At 41.2% G+C, this 18,520-nt stretch overlaps 1 protein-coding gene across 1 annotated transcript; it reads left to right on the forward strand.

Moving 5' to 3' along the window:
* Positions 1–304: 304 nt before the first annotated feature.
* Laptm4a (lysosomal protein transmembrane 4 alpha) lies at positions 305–18,041 on the forward strand. Its single transcript, NM_199384.3, has 7 exons — positions 305–584; positions 11,438–11,558; positions 14,245–14,321; positions 14,408–14,530; positions 15,651–15,746; positions 16,151–16,249; positions 17,451–18,041. Exons 1-7 carry the CDS (start codon positions 474–476, stop codon positions 17,523–17,525), a joined length of 702 nt encoding a protein of 233 aa, NP_955416.1. The 5' UTR covers positions 305–473; the 3' UTR covers positions 17,526–18,041.
* Positions 18,042–18,520: the final 479 nt, after the last annotated feature.

The following is an 18,520-nucleotide window of genomic DNA, read 5'->3' on the forward strand; positions in this document are numbered from 1 at the left end:
GCCACCAACCCCATCTTGTTTCTCCCTTCTCTGATTAAAAGTCTCGTTGCCGAGCTAGTCTCGGGCATGGTAAACTACGGAGATAGCCTCAATCCATACAGCCCCAGACAGCGAGTCTAGCCACGCGCACCGCGTCCAAACAGCACCAGAGAGAGTTGAACTTTTGATTGGGCGTGAGCTGTTTCAATCTCCACATCTTCTCCAATCAGAAGCCAGGTAACCCGGCTTTCTGCGCTTCATTGGTCTGTATGTACCAGAAGGCGGAGGGAGAGAGCCCGAGTCGAGGTCCCGCGAGAGCGGCGCCCAGCGCTCAGAGCGCAGGCGCACAGGAGTTGGCAGGGGCCCGGGCCGAGGGCGGGCCAGAAGACGCGTCGTTTGGCTTTGGACAGCGTCGCAGAGTCGTCTGGGTTGAACCGCTGGGCCGAAAGCTTTTGTCAGGGGCCTGGGCGAGAGCGAGGCCCACGAGGTTCCCGATGGTGTCCATGACTTTCAAACGGAGCCGCAGCGACCGGTTCTACAGCACCCGGTGCTGCGGCTGTTGCCATGTCCGCACCGGGACGATCATCCTGGGGACCTGGTACATGGTAAGGGCTGGCTGGCAGGGCCGCTCCACAGGCCAGTGCGCCTGCGCGACAAGTGAGCCTGGGGGGCAGGGGGCGGGGACGTGAAAGTTATTGGGGCGCTACTTTTTGGGGTGCTTTTAACTGTGAACTGAGGCCGGGGACTTTACGAGACGGGGCTCACCAGGATTTGGGAGGCGACGGGAATAGGATCATTATTTCGGGTTCGGGAAGTGCACAACCCTCACCCCACCTCCTCCATCGAAACAATGATTGTCCTCAGTTATGCAGCGGGTTCGGATGTTGTTTTGTCCGAATGGAAAGCGAAATCCAGTTCCGATGATTTCTAGAGTTTTTGCTGAGGCGTTTGGTGATGTAGCCAGAGAGGGCTCTGTTTTGAGTCTAGACGTTAGCCAGGATTTACACTGGGTCAGATTTTCCACAATACACCCCTCTCCCTGCCTGTCAGGTGTTTTTTTCATCTCAAGGCCGCCTTGGTTTGGAAGAGATGTTTATTGAAAGCCTACTATGTTCCTATTGACATTTTCTGGGCTCCAGGATCTGTATGATTCTGTCACAGCAGATGGACGGGCTTGTTGGCTCCTGATTCGGTAGAAAGTCTTTTTGAGATTTTTTTTTAAATTAGTTCCCAGTATCTGTTTGTATTGTACTTGATTTGTTGCGATTTCCAAAACCGTGATTTCTTTTAAAGGTAGTTTTAAGCAATTAAACTGTGCCGAAGCTTTGAGGAACTTAGTGTATTGTCTGTGTGACCACTTGGATGACTTTGTGAGATTTCGTCGTGGGGTGGGGTGTGAGGGTAGGAAGTAGCGCTAGAGATACTGTGCAGTTTCTGATACTTACGTGAAGAGCAGAGGAGGAAGAGGTTTACCCCGTCCTCTCTTCCTTCTCTTACTCTTCCCCGCCCAGTGTCTTGAAGTCATTAGCAACTTTGGCAGAACACCAGATGAAAATCTTCCTCCGGCAGATGGTTTCACAGTCCACCCCAGGGGACTATCAGACCTCCGCTGGATTGCTGCTTTTGTCAGTCTTTATCCTTAGTGTACATTAGAAAAGAGCACCGGGACAGCCTGAATGTGGGTTGGTTTGCTTGTGCTGAGGTTATGTTCAGGTTTTGGTACTTTGGTACTCAGAAAGTCACCCTACTGCTTCTGTAGCATTAATTACATCACATTTTCTTTAAGAAACTGCTGTATTCCCGGACCTGGATTAGTTGATGGCAATCAGCTGGGTTGTCTATCTAGCTTTCCCTCACTTGTTTTCCTTTTTGCTAAGAGTGTGGATTTTTCATTTCTTCTTTCCTTCAAGGTCTTCCATTCTCTTAAATGATTAATTCCCGTCTTACCTACACCCTCCCTGCTTTCTCCCAGAAAATGACCTCTCCTTGAACTTAGCTAAGAAAATTTGGATTAGAGTCTGGGATTCTTGCCTGAAAACTTCATCTTCCTGTTTCTTCTTCAATCTCTCCACTTAAAAGGGCTTCAAACCCTTTGAAGAAGAAAACCAAAAAACAAAAACCAAAATACCACCCCTTCAGCCATTCAGATCTATTGGCAGCATTTCTGTACACTCTTTGTTAGGCGGAGTTTTTGATGCTGTAGCTTTTGTTTATAAAAATGAACAGGGAACTCAAAATGCAGAGCGAAAAACTATACCAAGGACTTTTTCCTTTTTTAATTTTTTGTTTATTTTTATTTCACTGTGTGGGTGTTTTGTCTACATGTTTGTCTGTGGTAACTTAATGTTTATGGAGGCCACCAGAGGCTAGATTCTCCTAGGACTGGAGTTCCAGATGGGCGTTAGTGGTGTAGGTGCTGGGAATTGCACTCAGGACAGCAACCAGTGTTCCTAGCTACTAAGTGCACTCCCTCCCCTCCCTCTCCCTTCCTCTCCCCCTCATTCCTATGTCACCCCCTCACCCAAAGGACCGTTTTTGTTTTTTGTTTTTTAACAGAGTAGGGATTGAGGGGTCTAAATCTGTAGCACAACTGAAGCTCTTGGTGTGAAACACCCCCCCACCCTTTGAAAAGATGCTGTTTTGCATCAACTTTCAGGTTAGAATATTGTAAACTGCTTCAGTTGATTTGTTTTAATTCATGTAAGAGATTTATTGCCCGTCTTCAATGTAAAGGTCTCTGAGGAACATACAAAGGGGATAGATCACCCATATTGCATGACTTCTGTATTCCTAGTACTTGCTGTGTGATAGATTCTAGTTCTGCTTACTTTGGTCATGACATCATCCCTTAATGGTGATGGTGCTACAAAGAACATTGTAACACAGCCAGGAAATGGGACTTACAGTCACAAAAGAGAAAGGTACACAGTGATGCAGATTCTAATCAGATTAAGGGGAGGAAAAGAACATTTGTTTTGCTTAGTACATTATTATTGGTGACTTTAAAAAGTGTACAAGCCTTAGTTGTACAGTAGTTTGAAGACATACTTTCTGCTAGTTGGGGTGCACTTAGGAGATGAAAACAATATAATGTATAATGCCTCCAAATGAAGAGGTCTTGTCCAAATTATGCATTCTACCGCCATAGCAGAGACACAAGATGACTACAGCTAGAATGACCTTTCCTCCTTATTTCCGCCTTCCATTGTTCCCTTCCTAAACACTTTGTCATGAGCACTGCTGCTTGGTTCCAGTATGTCTCAATCTGTGGGAGAATAATGATGAGCCCGGTTGTCTGGACCAAGGCCTGCATTTACCATTCTTTCTGTGGTGTTTGAAACTTGGAGGCACAACCCTTCCTTCTGCTGGGCCTGGACACATGACTGATAATGATATCATTGATTTCTTGAATTAACATTGATTTTTTTTTTTTGTTTTTGTTTTTGTATACCATCATGTATGCCAAAGGATTAATTGAGTGGAGAGTATGAGGTGGTAACAGGAGAATCAGTTCAAACTCAGCCTTGGCCACATAGGATGCTAGCTCTAAAGCCAAACCAAACCCTTAAGTGCTAATGGTTGGTACTCAACAATAGTTCTGTGGGACACAAAACCAGAATAGAGTTTGCTGATGGTTTAAATGTGAAAGACGTGCTTAAGGAATATGTGACTTGAGAATGAGTTCAGGCTTCAATTTGTACATTCCTCAAGTTGACTTCATTATCATTTGAAGCCAGATTATTATTATTATTTAACTCTTAGGAGATAGGAACTCATTACGTACTAAATCATGAATATAGCATTAAAAAGCCTGTTTCAGGAAATAGCCTTCATGATACAAATGTCTATTTTTTTTTTTTTTTTTTTTTTTTGGTTCTTTTTTTCGGAGCTGGGGACCGAACCCAGGGCCTTGCGCTTCCTAGGTAAGCGCTCTACCACTGAGCTAAATCCCCAGCCCCCACAAATGTCTATTTTTGTTCTGTACTTTTTTCTTTCTTCCGAGACAAGGTTACTCTGTGTAACCCTGAGATGTCCTGGAGCTTGCTCTGTCGCTCTGTAGACCAGAGGTGGACTTTCTCATGGATGTTTTAGCCTTAAGTAACCTAGTGTTAGGAAGAAGTGAAGTCAGATTGCTCATGCCAGGGGCCGTTCACCCATTAGTCCTGGCTCTTTAAATAACTAGAGCTGACAGTTCGTGTCTTCCCCACATTGTTTTGTGATTTCAGTGCTATGTCTTCCCTCTGTAGTGTTCTTCTGCACTTTGATTCACTTAAAAATTCTTTTTAAAATGTACTATTACTATATGCATTCTTGTATGGTGTGTGCACAGGTGGAGAGGGTAGAGGGCAGGACAGCTTTGTGGAACTTCTTTTCTTCTGCCTCTGTCAGTTCTGAAGGTTGAACTCGGGTCACCTGGCCTGTGTTGCAAGTGTTTTTATCCCCCCTGAGCTAATTTGTGGGCCAATAATTTCACATTTTAAGTTAAATAATCTACTAAGGGAAATCTTCATATTTACAAAAGTAGTGGAACAATGCTAAAAAAATCATTGTTCAGCTATTTACGTTTCGCCAATTCCAGGCAACTCTTTATTGGTTAAGGCATGTGTTTGCATGGTAAGGCGCTCTTTACATCACAGATCATGGATGGCTTTCTTCAGTGTGGGTGTCTGCACTGCGTACTCACTGTACATGGGTGTGGTTATCTTTTTCCTTATTTTTCTTCCATCGCAAATGTCCTTTGGGGCTGAGGATGTAGGTCAGTATAGAGTACTCATCTAGGGGCTGGAGATGTTACAGAGCTCAGTTGATAGAATGTTTTTTAGCATGCATAAAACACCGGGTTTCATTTACCATGCCACATAAACTCGACATGGTGGCATGTAACCTGAAATCCTAGCACTTGGAAGGTGGAAGCAAGAGAATCAGAAGTTCATGGTAATTCTCCACTAAATAGAGTGCTGAGCAGGTATGTACAAGGATCTGACTTTACCTGTGGCACCAAAAAAAAAAAAACAAAAACAAAAACAAAAAACAAAAAACCCTTATGTGTAGGGGTGCTTTTTGATGAGGAGAAGGATGGAGCAGTCTTAGTCAGTAAAATGCATCTAGACGCTAACTTATTACCAACTGGACATTTGAGGTATTCAGTAGACACTTGTGGAATGAATTATCTCTTATGAAATAATAGAGATAAATCAGTTGATAAATTAAACATAGTAAACAACAGTAAAAAAATTCTTTTCTGAAGATGATCATTTGACAATTATGTGCTTAGTTTTGTAGACTGGTTCACCAGGAAGGGACTCTATCCTAAAGCAGACACACAGTTAGTAATAGTCTCAAAAGATACTGGGCTGGGGCAAAATATAAAGAGTTGAAACTAGAGAGGTGACTCAGTGGTTGAGTCCTGGCTGCTTTTTTCAGAAGTCCTGGGTTCTATTTCCTGCATCCACATGGCTACTCATAACCATCAATCACTTGTGTCCCTGGGGATCCAATGCGTTCTGGCCTTTGAGAGCACCAGGTATGCAAATGGTGAACACACATATATGCAGGCCAAACACTCATTCACATAAAATAAAAATTGTTTAGTGTTTTTTTTTTTTTTCCCTCAAGTCTGTCTTTGGGGTAATTGATGTAAGATTTAGGTTTAAGTGTGTATGTCGTGCTGAGTGTGTGGACTAGGTAGAGTTCTTGCCTTCTGTTAATCTTTTCTGCCAGGTTGCCTACTCCAGGATAGCTAGTCTGTGAGCTTAGGGTGATCCTCCATTCTGTATATCCTGTCTCACACAGTAGGAGTGCTAGGATTGCAGATAGGTATCACTGGATAGGCTTGCTTTATTTATTTTTTTCTGGGTGTAGACTATCTGGCTGGTCTGTATTTGACCAGGCTGGCCTCAGCTCTCAGAGATCTACCTCTTTCTGCCCTCTGAGTCTGATACTAAAGGTGTGGACGGCTACATCCAGCTCTATATGGCTTTCATTGTAGGCTCCAGGGCTGGAGTTTCCATTCTAGAGAATAGCTATTCTGTATAGGCTACAAATCAAGTTAGGCAATTTTTTCAGAACTGAAATCATACAGTCACTTTCCTGATCGTATAGTGATGTCAAAACCCGGAAATGAAACTGCAGTTCTCCAATTAATGGACAAAGAAGAGATTAAAAGGACGAATCAAACTTTTTTGAAACAAGCGAAAGTAAAAGCAGTGTTTGAGACCGAGGGACACAGCAAAATCAGTGAGGAAGTTCACAGCCCCAGGGTACCTACGTCAGAAGGAGAGAGGTAGAAACCCAATGATACTTTTTAACTAGGAAAACAAGAATTAAGCCCAAAGTCAATAGGAGGAGAGAAGAGATTAAAAAAATAAGAGCAGAAATAAAGTGTTTAGTTTTTGTTGGTCTTCTGCAGAGCTCACTTTGTAGCCCTGGCTGGCTGCAGACTCCACGCTCCTCCCATCTTGGCCTTCCATGTGCCAGGATATAGGCATGGGCCACATTGCCTGGTGAGAGTCTGAAAACTTTTCAAACCTTTAGCTAGATTAAGATGAAAAAAACAGTCAGCGTTGGAGATGATGAGGTAATGATACAGCCGATAGTACAGTAACAGGAGTTTCAGAGATTAGTACAAAGAACTGCCTGCTGATAAATGGAAACTGTAAGCCTATCAAAGATGGCCCATAAGGAGAATAGAGTAAGTAATGTGATTGGATCAGTAGTAAGACTTTCCCAGCGAGGAAGTCTGGGGTCTGATTATTTCACCAGTGGATTCTACAATATATTCAAAGGGCCACTACTACCTTTCCAAATATTTTCTGTGGAGCAAACAAACAATAATAATAATTTTAACCTCTTAAACAAAATACTTTTGGCCAGTATCTCTGATGAACAGTGCAGAAATTCTCAATAAACAGAACTCAACATCATATTATAAAGTAAGTCCTCAGGATCAAGTGGGTTTCCTCCCAAGGATTTAAGGATGGTTCAACCCATGCAAATCAGTACAGGTAGTATATACATAGAATAGAGAACCAGATCCTTATGACCATTTCAGTAGCTGCAGTTAGTTTTGATACATTTTACCATCCTCTCAACTGAAAAAAATGGCTGAAGAGGTGACCCGGTGGCTAAGAGTTCAATTGCCAACACCCACATGGTGACTCACAACTTCATAACTGCAGTTCCAGGGATCAGGGATCAGATAACATCTAGCTTCTTCCATGCATCGGGTGTGCAAGTGGCACACTAGCAGGCATGCAGGCAAAACATCCACATACATGATAGTTGAAAATACTTACTCTTAAAGTGGATATACAACACAGTAAAAGCCATATAATACTGACAGCTAACACCATACCAAATTACCTCTTCTCTAAGATCAGAAACAGAGTTAACGGTGCTTCCTTTTAACACTTCTGTTCAACATAGTATTGAAAGTCCTAGCCAGAGCAGTTTGGTGAGAGAAACAGATGAAGAGCTTAGAGATAGGAAAAGAGGAAGTCAAGGCTATGTATTTGCAGATGACACAATCAGATGTATAGAAAATCCTGAAAACTGAAAAGAAAACTCAGAATTAATAAATTTAAATGGTAGTAAAACAACTTTAAAAATATGAAAGAGAAATCAGGAAAGCAAATGTGTCATAGTTTAAAAAAGCAAAGCAAGCCAAACAAACACTCCTAAGAGTAACTTTAACCAGGAGGTGAAAGAATCTAATATACAACGAGAATAGAACGTCCACCAAGGTCACAAATAATGGAAAGACCCTGTAGACATGAATTGGAATCTAGTATTGTTAGGTGCTGTTGTATCCAGAGAGATGTGTAAGTGTAATGTAGTACCTGTTTTGTTGTCCTCCACTTACTAGGAGAAAACACTTCCTAAAAGTTGAGTGGAACCACTCACGGCTTGCCAAAGAAGTCTTGAGCAAAAAGACCAAAGCTGGAAGTGTCACTGTCCACTTTTAAAATGTAGAGCTGTCATAACCAACCAGCCTCGGCCTGGTACAAAAATAGAAATGGAGACCAATGGAAAAGAATAGAGAACCCAAAAATAAACCCACACTCCCTACAGCCAAGTGATTCTCAACAGAGGTACCAGAGATTACATCTGGGCAAGCACATTTTCTTTAGTGAATACTGCTAGGAAAATGGCATGAACTAGACCCTGCTGTCATAATGAAAGCCAAAAGTACTTGAGGATAAAATTGAGACTAACCTACTAGGAGAGAATGGAGGGGAGCACTGACATAGGTCTGTGTTCTAAGATTCCTATCGCTGTGAAGCAACTAAAAGCATTAGTCCAAAGCAGGAAGTCTCACTGTCCAGTTTCAAGATGTAAAGCTGTCATAACCAGCACAGCCTACTTCTGGTACAAAAATAGATATGGACTATTTTGCTTACAGTTCCACATAACAAGTTCATAATAAAGGGGAAGTCAGGGCAGGAACCTAGACTGCAGCAGAGGCTGCGGAGAAGCTCTGCTTAATGGTTTGCTCACCTCGCTTTCTTTCTTTTTTTAAAGAATTGTTTATTTTATGTATATGAGTATACTGTTCAGACACACCAGAAGAGGGCATAGGATCCCATTACAGATGGCTGTGAGTCACCATGTCGTTGTTGGGAATTGAACTCAGGATCTCTGGAAGAGCAGTCAGTGCTCTTAAACACCGAACCATCTCCCCAGCCCTCAGCCTGCTTTCTTAAGCCATCTAGGACTAGCTGTCTCGTAACACCATCTCCAGTGAGCTGCCACCCTCCTCTCCCACACCAACTGTTAATCAAGAAAAATGAACTACAAACTTGACAGCATTTTCTCAAGTGAGTGTCCCTCTTCCCAGGTGACTAGCTTGTGCCAAATTGACTAAAAGGGAAAACACACACACACTCGCGCGCGAATAATCTGAAACCTAGAATAATCTGAAATTGTTATTGAATGTAAATGCACAGGCAACAAAAGAAAACACACACATAAAGGATTGCATCAAACTGAAACGCTGTTTTATTGCCGAAGAATCAGAACAGTGAGCAGCAACCTGTAGAAATGGCAGAATGACTTTTCAAACCTTATCATAAGAGATTAATACCTTAAATATATCAAGAACTCAACAGCAAAAGCAAATAGTTAAATTTAAAAGGGGGCAGCTAAGTAGACATTTCTCAAAGAAGAGAAGCTGGACCAACACATGCATTAACAACTCTGAATGTCATGAGAGTGCATCTCATCCAGTGAGTGAGTGCCAGCCAGCCAGACCAAAACATAACATGTTAGAGAATAGCACGGTCTGCGCCGTGTGGGGTGTAGTGTACACACTTGGAAAAACTGTGGAGGCTCCTCAGGGTAGAAGAACTGTCCTAGAACCCAGAAGTCCTACTAGTGGGTATTTACCCACAGAAAACAACATCACTATATCAAAGAGATCTGTTGCAGCCATGTCTAATGCAATACTGTTGACAGTAGACGAGCTAGGGAGTGAGCTGAGGTGTCCATGATAGCAGTGGAAAGGAAGATGAGGTCTGTGCTCACAGCGGGTACCGTTAGTAGTTAGTAATGGACCAAATTGACATTTGCAGCAACAGAACTGAAGATACAACTGAGATAATCAAGCTACAGGAGACAAATACATGATCTTACTTTCAGATTACAAAGTAGTTTAATTTATGTACAGGATAGTGGTCACCACAGACTGAAAGGCAAGAGGAGGGGTGGGTAAGCCTCGGGATAGGAGTACAAGGCGTGTTTTGCACAGAGGGTGATTACAGCTGTCAAAGTTACATTAAAAAGTCTGAAGTACTAAGCAGGGTGAGTCTGTTTTCACCACAGACTGAAATGTTTAAGGTTATGGCAGATATATTTGACCAGTATATGCTGAATACGTGTACTAAAACATAGCACTGTATTCCATAAATATGTACAAATATTGTCATTAAAGAAAAAACAAGGGAGAAATTCCTTGCCTGGGTCTGAATGTTTCCCTGGACTTGAACTTGTTCCTTTCTATCAAATAAGAGAGTCTCCATTGTTTTCTTACTGCTTATTTAATATGATGTGTACAGAAGGCTTTTAAAGTCTTTCTCAAGCAATAGGTCTTTGCCTCTGTTGTTGACACATGCTGTGTTCTACCTGGCCTTGGCACTAGGTTTACAAGCCTTAGTTTCAACTTCCTTTCCTGAATACAGTAGGAAAGAGTCATAAATATTTTGGAATAGTTTGTCTATAGTAGAATATCTTAAAGACTTTAAACTATAGAGTTACAGTTTTAATTTCTTGAAAAATTCAACAGGGAGTCTAGTAGCAGAAATTTATATATGTGCTCAGGGGTAGGTGCTTAGGATCATGAGTACTTTTTTTTTTTAGAACAGTTAGTTATATTCAAAGTACTGACCCACAGTGAAATGAACTTAGAAATGTTACTAATAATACTAGGCAAGGACAGTGGAAAACTCAATGATGTTTCTATAGAAGAAAAAAATGGCTTTTTAAAAACTCATATGTTATAAAAATATTTTAGATCTGTGGACTATGTATAAACTACATATACACATGTGTAAATATATATAAATATATATTTATATGTATAGTATATATTTAACAACCCTCTCCCCAAGTAGTTTTGGTACTTCATTTCCTTCGTTTAGTAGTTGGTTTTGCATGTTTTTCTTAGCATGAATATTTTTCTGTGCCATGCAAGGCTTTTTTACTAGGATGATAATTTACTCTGCAAGAGTTTGCTGAATGGATTTCAAACTTAATTTCCCACTACAAGATAACACGCCTAATTTGAAAATAAAATGTGGCCTGTTTCTCTACTGAGTATTTGGAGTCTTGGCCTGCTATAAGAAAATACCTTTCTTGGTTGTTATCATTTATCCTTCATTTAGGGTGGACAGGAAAGAGTAGTTTCAGTTATTGTTGATAGAACATTGGGAGTGTCAAATGTTTGAACTTCCACAGCAAGGAGGAGGTGAACAGATTTGAGGACCTGAATGTCACTACAGTGTTTGGAAGCTACTTTTGGGTATTAGATGAGTACATTGACTCAAAAGGTAGAATTAAGACCAATGCAGGGAGAGGGAAGGGACTTTTAAACTTGAGCAAAGCGAATGGGGGTGCTTTGAAGGAGTGGCAGGCATCTGCATGTGGGAAGTGAACTGACAGGTGTCTGATGGGTGTGTGAGGAAATATGTGTGTGCCTCTGAACACAAACAGACTGGAATGAGTTCCCGATTTTATTTTCTGCGCATTTCATTCTGGTTTGTTGGCATTAGCACAGGGCTAGGCATCTTTGTACATGCTATGACTTTTCAACTGTTCTCACAGTGATAATACATGTTTTATCTCAGTGTCTCCTCTATTTCATAACCTTGTTACTGCAAGTGAAATAATATTAAATATAACAACATCCCGAGAGTCTGTGAAGATTGTTCTCTGGTAGGAGTTAATGTAAAGTTTTCTTTCTCAGGTGGTCAACCTATTGATGGCAATTTTGCTGACTGTGGAGGTGACTCATCCAAATTCCATGCCAGCTGTCAACATTCAGTATGAAGTCATTGGTAATTACTATTCATCTGAGAGAATGGCTGGTAAGTTTTTACTTTAAAAGATAATCACTGCCAAATTTTTATTGATAAAGCCATTTGTTGTCTATATGTGAATGTTAGAGGACACTTGACAGAATTGAGCTTGAGTTATTCTTCAAATGGTTAAGTACTTTGCATAGTAGGGTACCAAGTTAGCTGTTACTTAAACCGTTTGTTGAGACTGTAAAGTGTTGCGATGACTGTCCCCAGAGGAGGTCAGCAAGAGCTGCAGTAGAGCATTGCTAGACAAGACGTGTAGTGGACAGTTGACAGTAGGCTGTCTTTATGCTTTGACGCTACAGACCAGACAGGGAAAATGGTTCGAGACTTTCAAGAGCCTTGTATGATGTGTAGCCAGGGTCAGAAATTGGTGTGTAGATCAGGTGGATTCTTATAGTAGAGTATAAAATACTTGTTTATGTGGAAAGAAAGAGACTTATCGCTACTATTAAAAATGGAGTAACCCTAGAACATTCATAGAAATTGTCATTTTAAACTGATTTACAGCGCTTGCCTAGGAAGCGCAAGGCCCTGGGTTCGGTCCCCAGCTCCGAAAAAAAAAAAAAAAAAAAAAAGAACAAAAAAAACTGATTTATTCCCTGAAAGCAATTATTTTTTATTACCAGTTTTCTCTTTAAAATGCAGGTATAAAATGATTCCAGTTGAGTTTATATTATTATAATTATATCATAAATTTAATAGTTAAACAGGAAATTATGTCTCAGTTTGGAATACAATTTTTACATGCTTAGTTTTAAATTTTCAGTTTAGAAAAGTGTTCCCAGGTCACAAGTGTGTTTATAGTACTATAGATCTTAATTCCCAGGATTTTAGATTTTACTAGCTTTTAATATGAAGTTTTGAACTTCTTTATATTTGTGGCTACCTGTGATCCAAGGATGAAGATTTGTGTCTTCCTTTTTAAAGATTATTTTGTTTTATGTGTGAGTGCTTTGCCTGAATGTATGTATGTGTGCACTGTATATATGTATATGTGTGTGCAGTGCCTACTGAGGCCGAAGAGGGAGGGCAATGTGAACTGCAGTTTGTCTGTCGCCTGAGGGTGCCTGGAACCAACCCTGGTTTCTCTGCAACAACCATGACCTTAACTGCTACTCTCTCTCCAGCCCTGATTTGTGTCTTTCTTTTTTCTTTCTTTTGCTTTGTTTTCTTTCTTTCCTTTCTGCCTTTCTTTTTGTTAAATAATTTTTTGTCTTTATGGATAACTTAATTTTTCAGGAGCCAGAAAGAATTCTGTGGCTATAATACAGAATATAATGAAAACAACTGATGGGCATTTATAATGTGTTTTGTTGTTGTTTGTAGTGAAAAGTTTTCTGATCCTTTTTAAATGTATCCTCGTGATGTTGACTCTGAGGGGAGTGACAAGGAATAGCCTTTTGGCATATTTTTCATGAATAGTTTCTTTTTATTTGAACCTCCTCCTTCCCAAATAATAATAAACCAAATTTTAGAGTCTTATTAGTACCTTCCTCCATTTTTTGAGAGAGGGTCTTACTTTATATCATAATCCTTAACAATGGAGATACTCTGATATGATACAATAACTAATGTTAAATACTGGTTGTGTTTATAATGCTCAGTGATATGATTATTTGTATAAATATCTGATATCTACATTTTTGGTGCCCTTATTTAAATTTTCAGTTATATGTATGTATAGGATTATGTGGTGTGAGTGCAGGAGCCTGGAAGCCAGAGGCGTGCACTTTTCTGCAACAGGAGTTAAGGCAGTAGTGAGCAGCCTGACATGGGTATGGGGAACCGTGCTCTGCAAGAGCCGTAAGCTGAGCCAGCTGCCCACATCCCCATCTCCTTTTAGTTTATTAATGTCTGTCGGGATCACAGGATCAACTGTAGGTTGTGAAGATACTCACCCAGTCAAGTATGGACTAATACTGTTTGGGATTATTTGGGTGGGTTCTGAAGAGAATGGTGAACATGGGTTGATACACTGAGGAGAAGTTAGAAGAATAGCTGTGTGTTGGGCAGAGAGGGCAAACTGAAGGAAGCCATGGGTTAAAGGTGTGAGACCAGGGTGGGATTAATGGAGAACTGTGAGTTTCAGGTTGTAATCTTTATCAAATCTGTATTTGTGGTTTTCTATGTGTATTTCATCTGTCCTAAGCAAACAGCAACTTCTCTTACCAGTTAAGCCCTCATCTCACAAAACCCAACTTGTGTGAATTCTTTCCTAGTTTTTGATTGGGTCTGTATGTGTTGCAACTTGCCTGTTAGATTTGTCTCTTTGCACATAGACATGTAGAGGCCCAGGGGCCTGTTTCCTGTGTTTGCATGGCTCTGGTTCCGTCCTCACAGAGTCAGTGAGTTGTTGGACACGGAAAGGCATGCGTAAGCTTCTCAGAATTTTTTTTTTTTTTTTTTTTTTTTTTTTTTTTTGGTTCTTTTTTTCGGAGCTGGGGGCCGAACCCAGGGCCTTGCGCTTCCTAGGTAAGCGCTCTACCACTGAGCTAAATCCCCAGCCCCTTCTCAGAATTTCTTACTGTCAGGCTTAGGTGCTTTTCTTGGTCTTAGATCTAACGAGGTCCAATTTTGAAAACAATTACAGTTAATTTACACAGAAACATTTTAAAGCGTCATTTTGTCAAGAATTTAGTTTCTTTCATTGCATATGTTGCTTAATTAGATTTCTGTTTTGTTTTCTTAGATAATGCCTGCGTTCTTTTTGCCGTCTCTGTTCTTATGTTTATAATCAGTTCAATGCTGGTTTATGGAGCCATTTCTGTAAGTCTGCCATGTTTTCCTCTCTCCATTTGACCTGTAGCAAGTAGTGATTTTGTACATATACTGATGTTACTCTCCTTCTACAGTATCAAGTGGGCTGGCTGATTCCTTTCTTCTGCTACCGACTTTTTGACTTCGTTCTCAGTTGTCTGGTAGCCATCAGTTCTCTCACTTACTTGCCAAGAATCAAAGAATATCTGGATCAGTTGGTAAGAGTGTTTGCTATTTAACATTTCCACTTAAGTAAAACATTTTAATTGAAATCTAAAGGTAGCCTTGGTACTATTTTTAACTCTTTGCTTTGTACAGTATCTTAAAATCACACCTATGTTAAGACCTGTAAGATAGAAATAAATGATTGTTGTACCATACCATTTGGACAGCAGAGTACTAAGTCCGTAAAGATAGTGTAGAAGAGATAGTTGAGTTAATTGTGTTTTAATAAAATATTCGACTGTATTTGAGATTCCTAAGGGATTGGTGTTTGATCTTTAACAGAATGCTAGCCTGTATCTGTATACCTGCTGTATACAGGTATAGGCTAGTCCTGTGTCTGTGCCCACTGTACCCTAGCCCTATGTCTGTGCCCACTCTGTTCTAGTCCTACCATGTTGTTGGGGTGCCTACTGTATTCTAGCCCTGTGTAGGAAATGTTAGCTGTTTAGGAAAACTTGCTCTCTTACAGACTCTGGTGGTTTTTTCCCCTCTGTTTGATTGGTGTTCTTTCCATTAGAAGGTATTTCTTCTGCTGGCCAGTTTTAAACACTCCCTTCCCTTCTAATGCCTTTCTCCTGACTTGTCCAGAGTCAGATGAGTGCAGCCGATCTTTTCCAGCACAGTGAGTCTGTGAGCAGTAAATTATGTCCTTCTACCTGGCTTGTAGACAGTGGCATGTGTTCTTTTTAACTATCATCTAATGAAGAGTTGAGATCAACATTTGACTCCTAGAAAAGTTACTTTTCTTTGTGGAAGACTGTGCTCCTAGAGACTTGAGCAATCTCAATTCCTCCTGACTTTCTGAACCAGGACAGGGTTGGGGTGCTGTACAAGTGGTTATATTTTGTCAAAAGCACAAAGATGAAAAATACTAGCCAGCAAAATGAATATTAGCTCTATTCAGACCTTCTAGTTATCTCAGCTATTAAACAAGCAGACGGGAGTGATTAGTCTGTTGATGATAAGGGTCTTGGATGTGCTGCATTCTTTGTGTGAATTTGCAGTAGCCTTTCACTCTTGACTGTTGCCCTTTGTTGTGTTCTTAAAATGCTCCCTAGATTTTCAGAAGCAGAAGGCTGTGGTGTAATTGTCAGTGCTTTTGTGTTTTAACAGCCTGATTTCCCCTACAAAGATGACCTCCTGGCATTGGACTCCAGCTGCCTTCTGTTCATTGTACTTGTGTTCTTTGTGGTATTCATCATTTTTAAGGTAAGGAGTTTCCAATTCACTCTTGGGGCCTGGTGAAACTGCTCAGTCAACCTTTTTCCAGTCTTGTGTCTGTATCCATACACATACACATAGTTGATGGAGGATTTGTAGTGTCGGTGTCACTGCATTTAAGGGGTGGGTCCCCTTTGTGTTTTCAAAAGTGGCTCATGGTTTATAGGGAAATCCATTAAAATTCCTAACATTTGAGCGCAGGATTTCCTCACAGCCTGTTGATTAGCAGACCTGAATCTCCAGCTAGAGTCTCTGTGAGAAACTTGTGATGTTTAAATGAGAGCCAGTCAGGAGTGAGCCTGGCTTGACTAGGTTCCTTTTGTACAGACAGTGCAGAAGAGATGATGGTCCTCTGTTCCCAGAGCAACCTGCTGAACTGTTTCTCCTTTCAGGCTTACCTAATCAATTGTGTTTGGAACTGCTACAAATACATCAACAATAGAAATGTGCCAGAGATTGCCGTGTATCCTGCCTTTGAAGCACCTCCACAGGTTAGCTGCTGTTCACTCACCAAACTGTCACTCCTACTGCTGCCTCCAGAAGTGAATGTGGGGCTTGACTTTCCAGTCGTTGCTATAACTGTGGTTTGGAATTTGAATAGCTTGAACCCACAAATGTATAAGATTTAGCATTTTCCAGGAATCTTGTGCACACAGGTCTAGAGCTCTCTGCACTGTTTGCCCAGATTGACTGTGGTCCCCACAAGTGTTTCTGGACAGATACAAGCTAGGAATATCAATAATTGGCTTGTGAGAATTCTAAGGGATGAGGGCTAATGGGTGTGTGTGTGTGTGCGCGCGTGCCCACTTGTAAGATCCAAAGCCTGGGCCTTGGGGAGATGATTGTGATGGCATCTGAGTGCCGAGCCCTTCTCTTAGAACCCTGTTTGCTGCTTTGCTATCTTCGCAGATTTTCAGCATATAGAGTAAACATGGCCCATGAGCCAGCCTGTCACTTGGAGGATAGGACCTTAGGCTAGAGTGAGCTTTAAAAAGGCTTTCTATTATCCCAAAGAGCAGGATAGGAGGTCATTGTCCTTTCAGTACAAATTATTATGAAACTACAGACACTGGCAGCTTTCTCTAGAGCAGTTAGTGGGGCCTTTCCCCCTAGATCCTCAGTTCTTGAAATATTAGCACTGGAACTTTATTGATTGACTGTCAAGAGAGAAACCCTTTATATTTTTTAAATATATGTGGGTTAGTGTGTTAGTTTATCTTCCAGGTTAGTTCAGAGGAAGAATTCTAATTGTCTTCTATCCATCACACTCATCTATTCATCCATTCCCATCTGTCTACCCATTCCCATCCATCCGTCCATCCATCCATCCGTCCGTCCGTCCATCCGTCCGTCTGTCTGTCCGTCCATCTGTCTATCTGTCCCATCCATCCATCCATCTGTCTGTCCGTCCATCTGTCTGTCCGTCCATCTGTCTATCTGTCCCATCCGTCCGTCCGTCCGTCCGTCCGTCCTCCCACCCACCTAGCCATACAGTTGTGGCGATCTTGATCTTGAGTTAGGGTGTCACTGAGTTGAAGCTGCTCAGTTGTCTGTTGTCTCAGTAACTGTTGATCTAACTTCATCTTTCTTCGGGTTGTGTGCTCCCAAGTTAGGGCATAGAGTCTGAAAGCTGATTATTTTAGAAATGAATTTAAAGTGACATTGTCTGACATGATTCTTTTCTCTCTTCAGTACGTTTTGCCAACCTATGAAATGGCTGTGAAGATTCCTGAGAAAGAGCCACCACCTCCTTACCTGCCTGCCTGAGGACGTTCTACCTTGTCAATAAAGCCTATACCAGCTTCTTGTCTTGTTTATTTTACAGAAAGCTGCAATGCAGGGCTCTCAGACTCGTTTGATGTAAAGTGCACTGTCTTGTCTGAGCATTTATTTTCAAACACTAAGGAGCTTTTGGACATTATTAAAAATTTTGTTAAGAATCACATTGTAGAAACTTTTGAAGACAATCTAGGTTAAGCAAGAGCAAAGTGCCATTGTTAGCCTTTAACTGAGGGTAGGGAGGGGAAGGGTCTCTATGTTTTCTTTTTTAACTTTGCACTTTCTTTGTATAATGGTTTATGTTTTGGATGTCTGATGCCCTGAATAGTTTCCAGAGAGTGAGTTGGTCGAAGATCCGCAGTCTCCAGCTCTGTGAAACAGGAGAGAGAAAGAGCATTTTGACTTGACCTGGAAGATGACGGTTGCATGCTTCTCATTTGTATGTTTTCATCTTTGTGATAAAATGCTTTAATAAAGCTCTTAAATTTTACCATTGTCCTTAAATGTACCTAGTGTTTGTGATCCTGTCCCCGTGACAGGGATGTGTTTGGATGCTGGGTAGTTTCCTCATTTCAGAAATTTTACTTGTTATTTCTTATGTGATTAAAGTCTGTTACTGGTTTCTGCATAGAGGGGTGATGGAGGAATAAACAAGAGAGGAGTTGGGGAGACATGAGGCGGGAGCCCCTCACACAGAGGAAGAGGACATGATTCCACTGTACAGGAGCAGGAGTACAGCCTAGCGTTTCAAGGAGAAGCCAGGACAGAACATTAAGATGCCAGGTAAAGTCCCTTAGAATCCCTCGGTAGGCTCTCGGGTGTTTGTACATGCTGATTTGTTAGTTGCTTTATTGTGTCCTGCCTTTAGCCTCCAAGGATTGATTTGAGGGTAATGAAGCCAGGATTCATTTTTAGACACTTAGATGGCTGGTGCACTGGAAGTGTAGTATGATTTCAGGGGGGTTTTGGAATCCTGGAATAGT

This window comes from Rattus norvegicus, chromosome 6 (genome assembly GCF_021556685.1).
Source record: "Rattus norvegicus strain SHRSP/BbbUtx chromosome 6, alternate assembly SHRSP_T2T, whole genome shotgun sequence".
NCBI classification, from domain to species: Eukaryota; Metazoa; Chordata; class Mammalia; order Rodentia; family Muridae; genus Rattus; species Rattus norvegicus.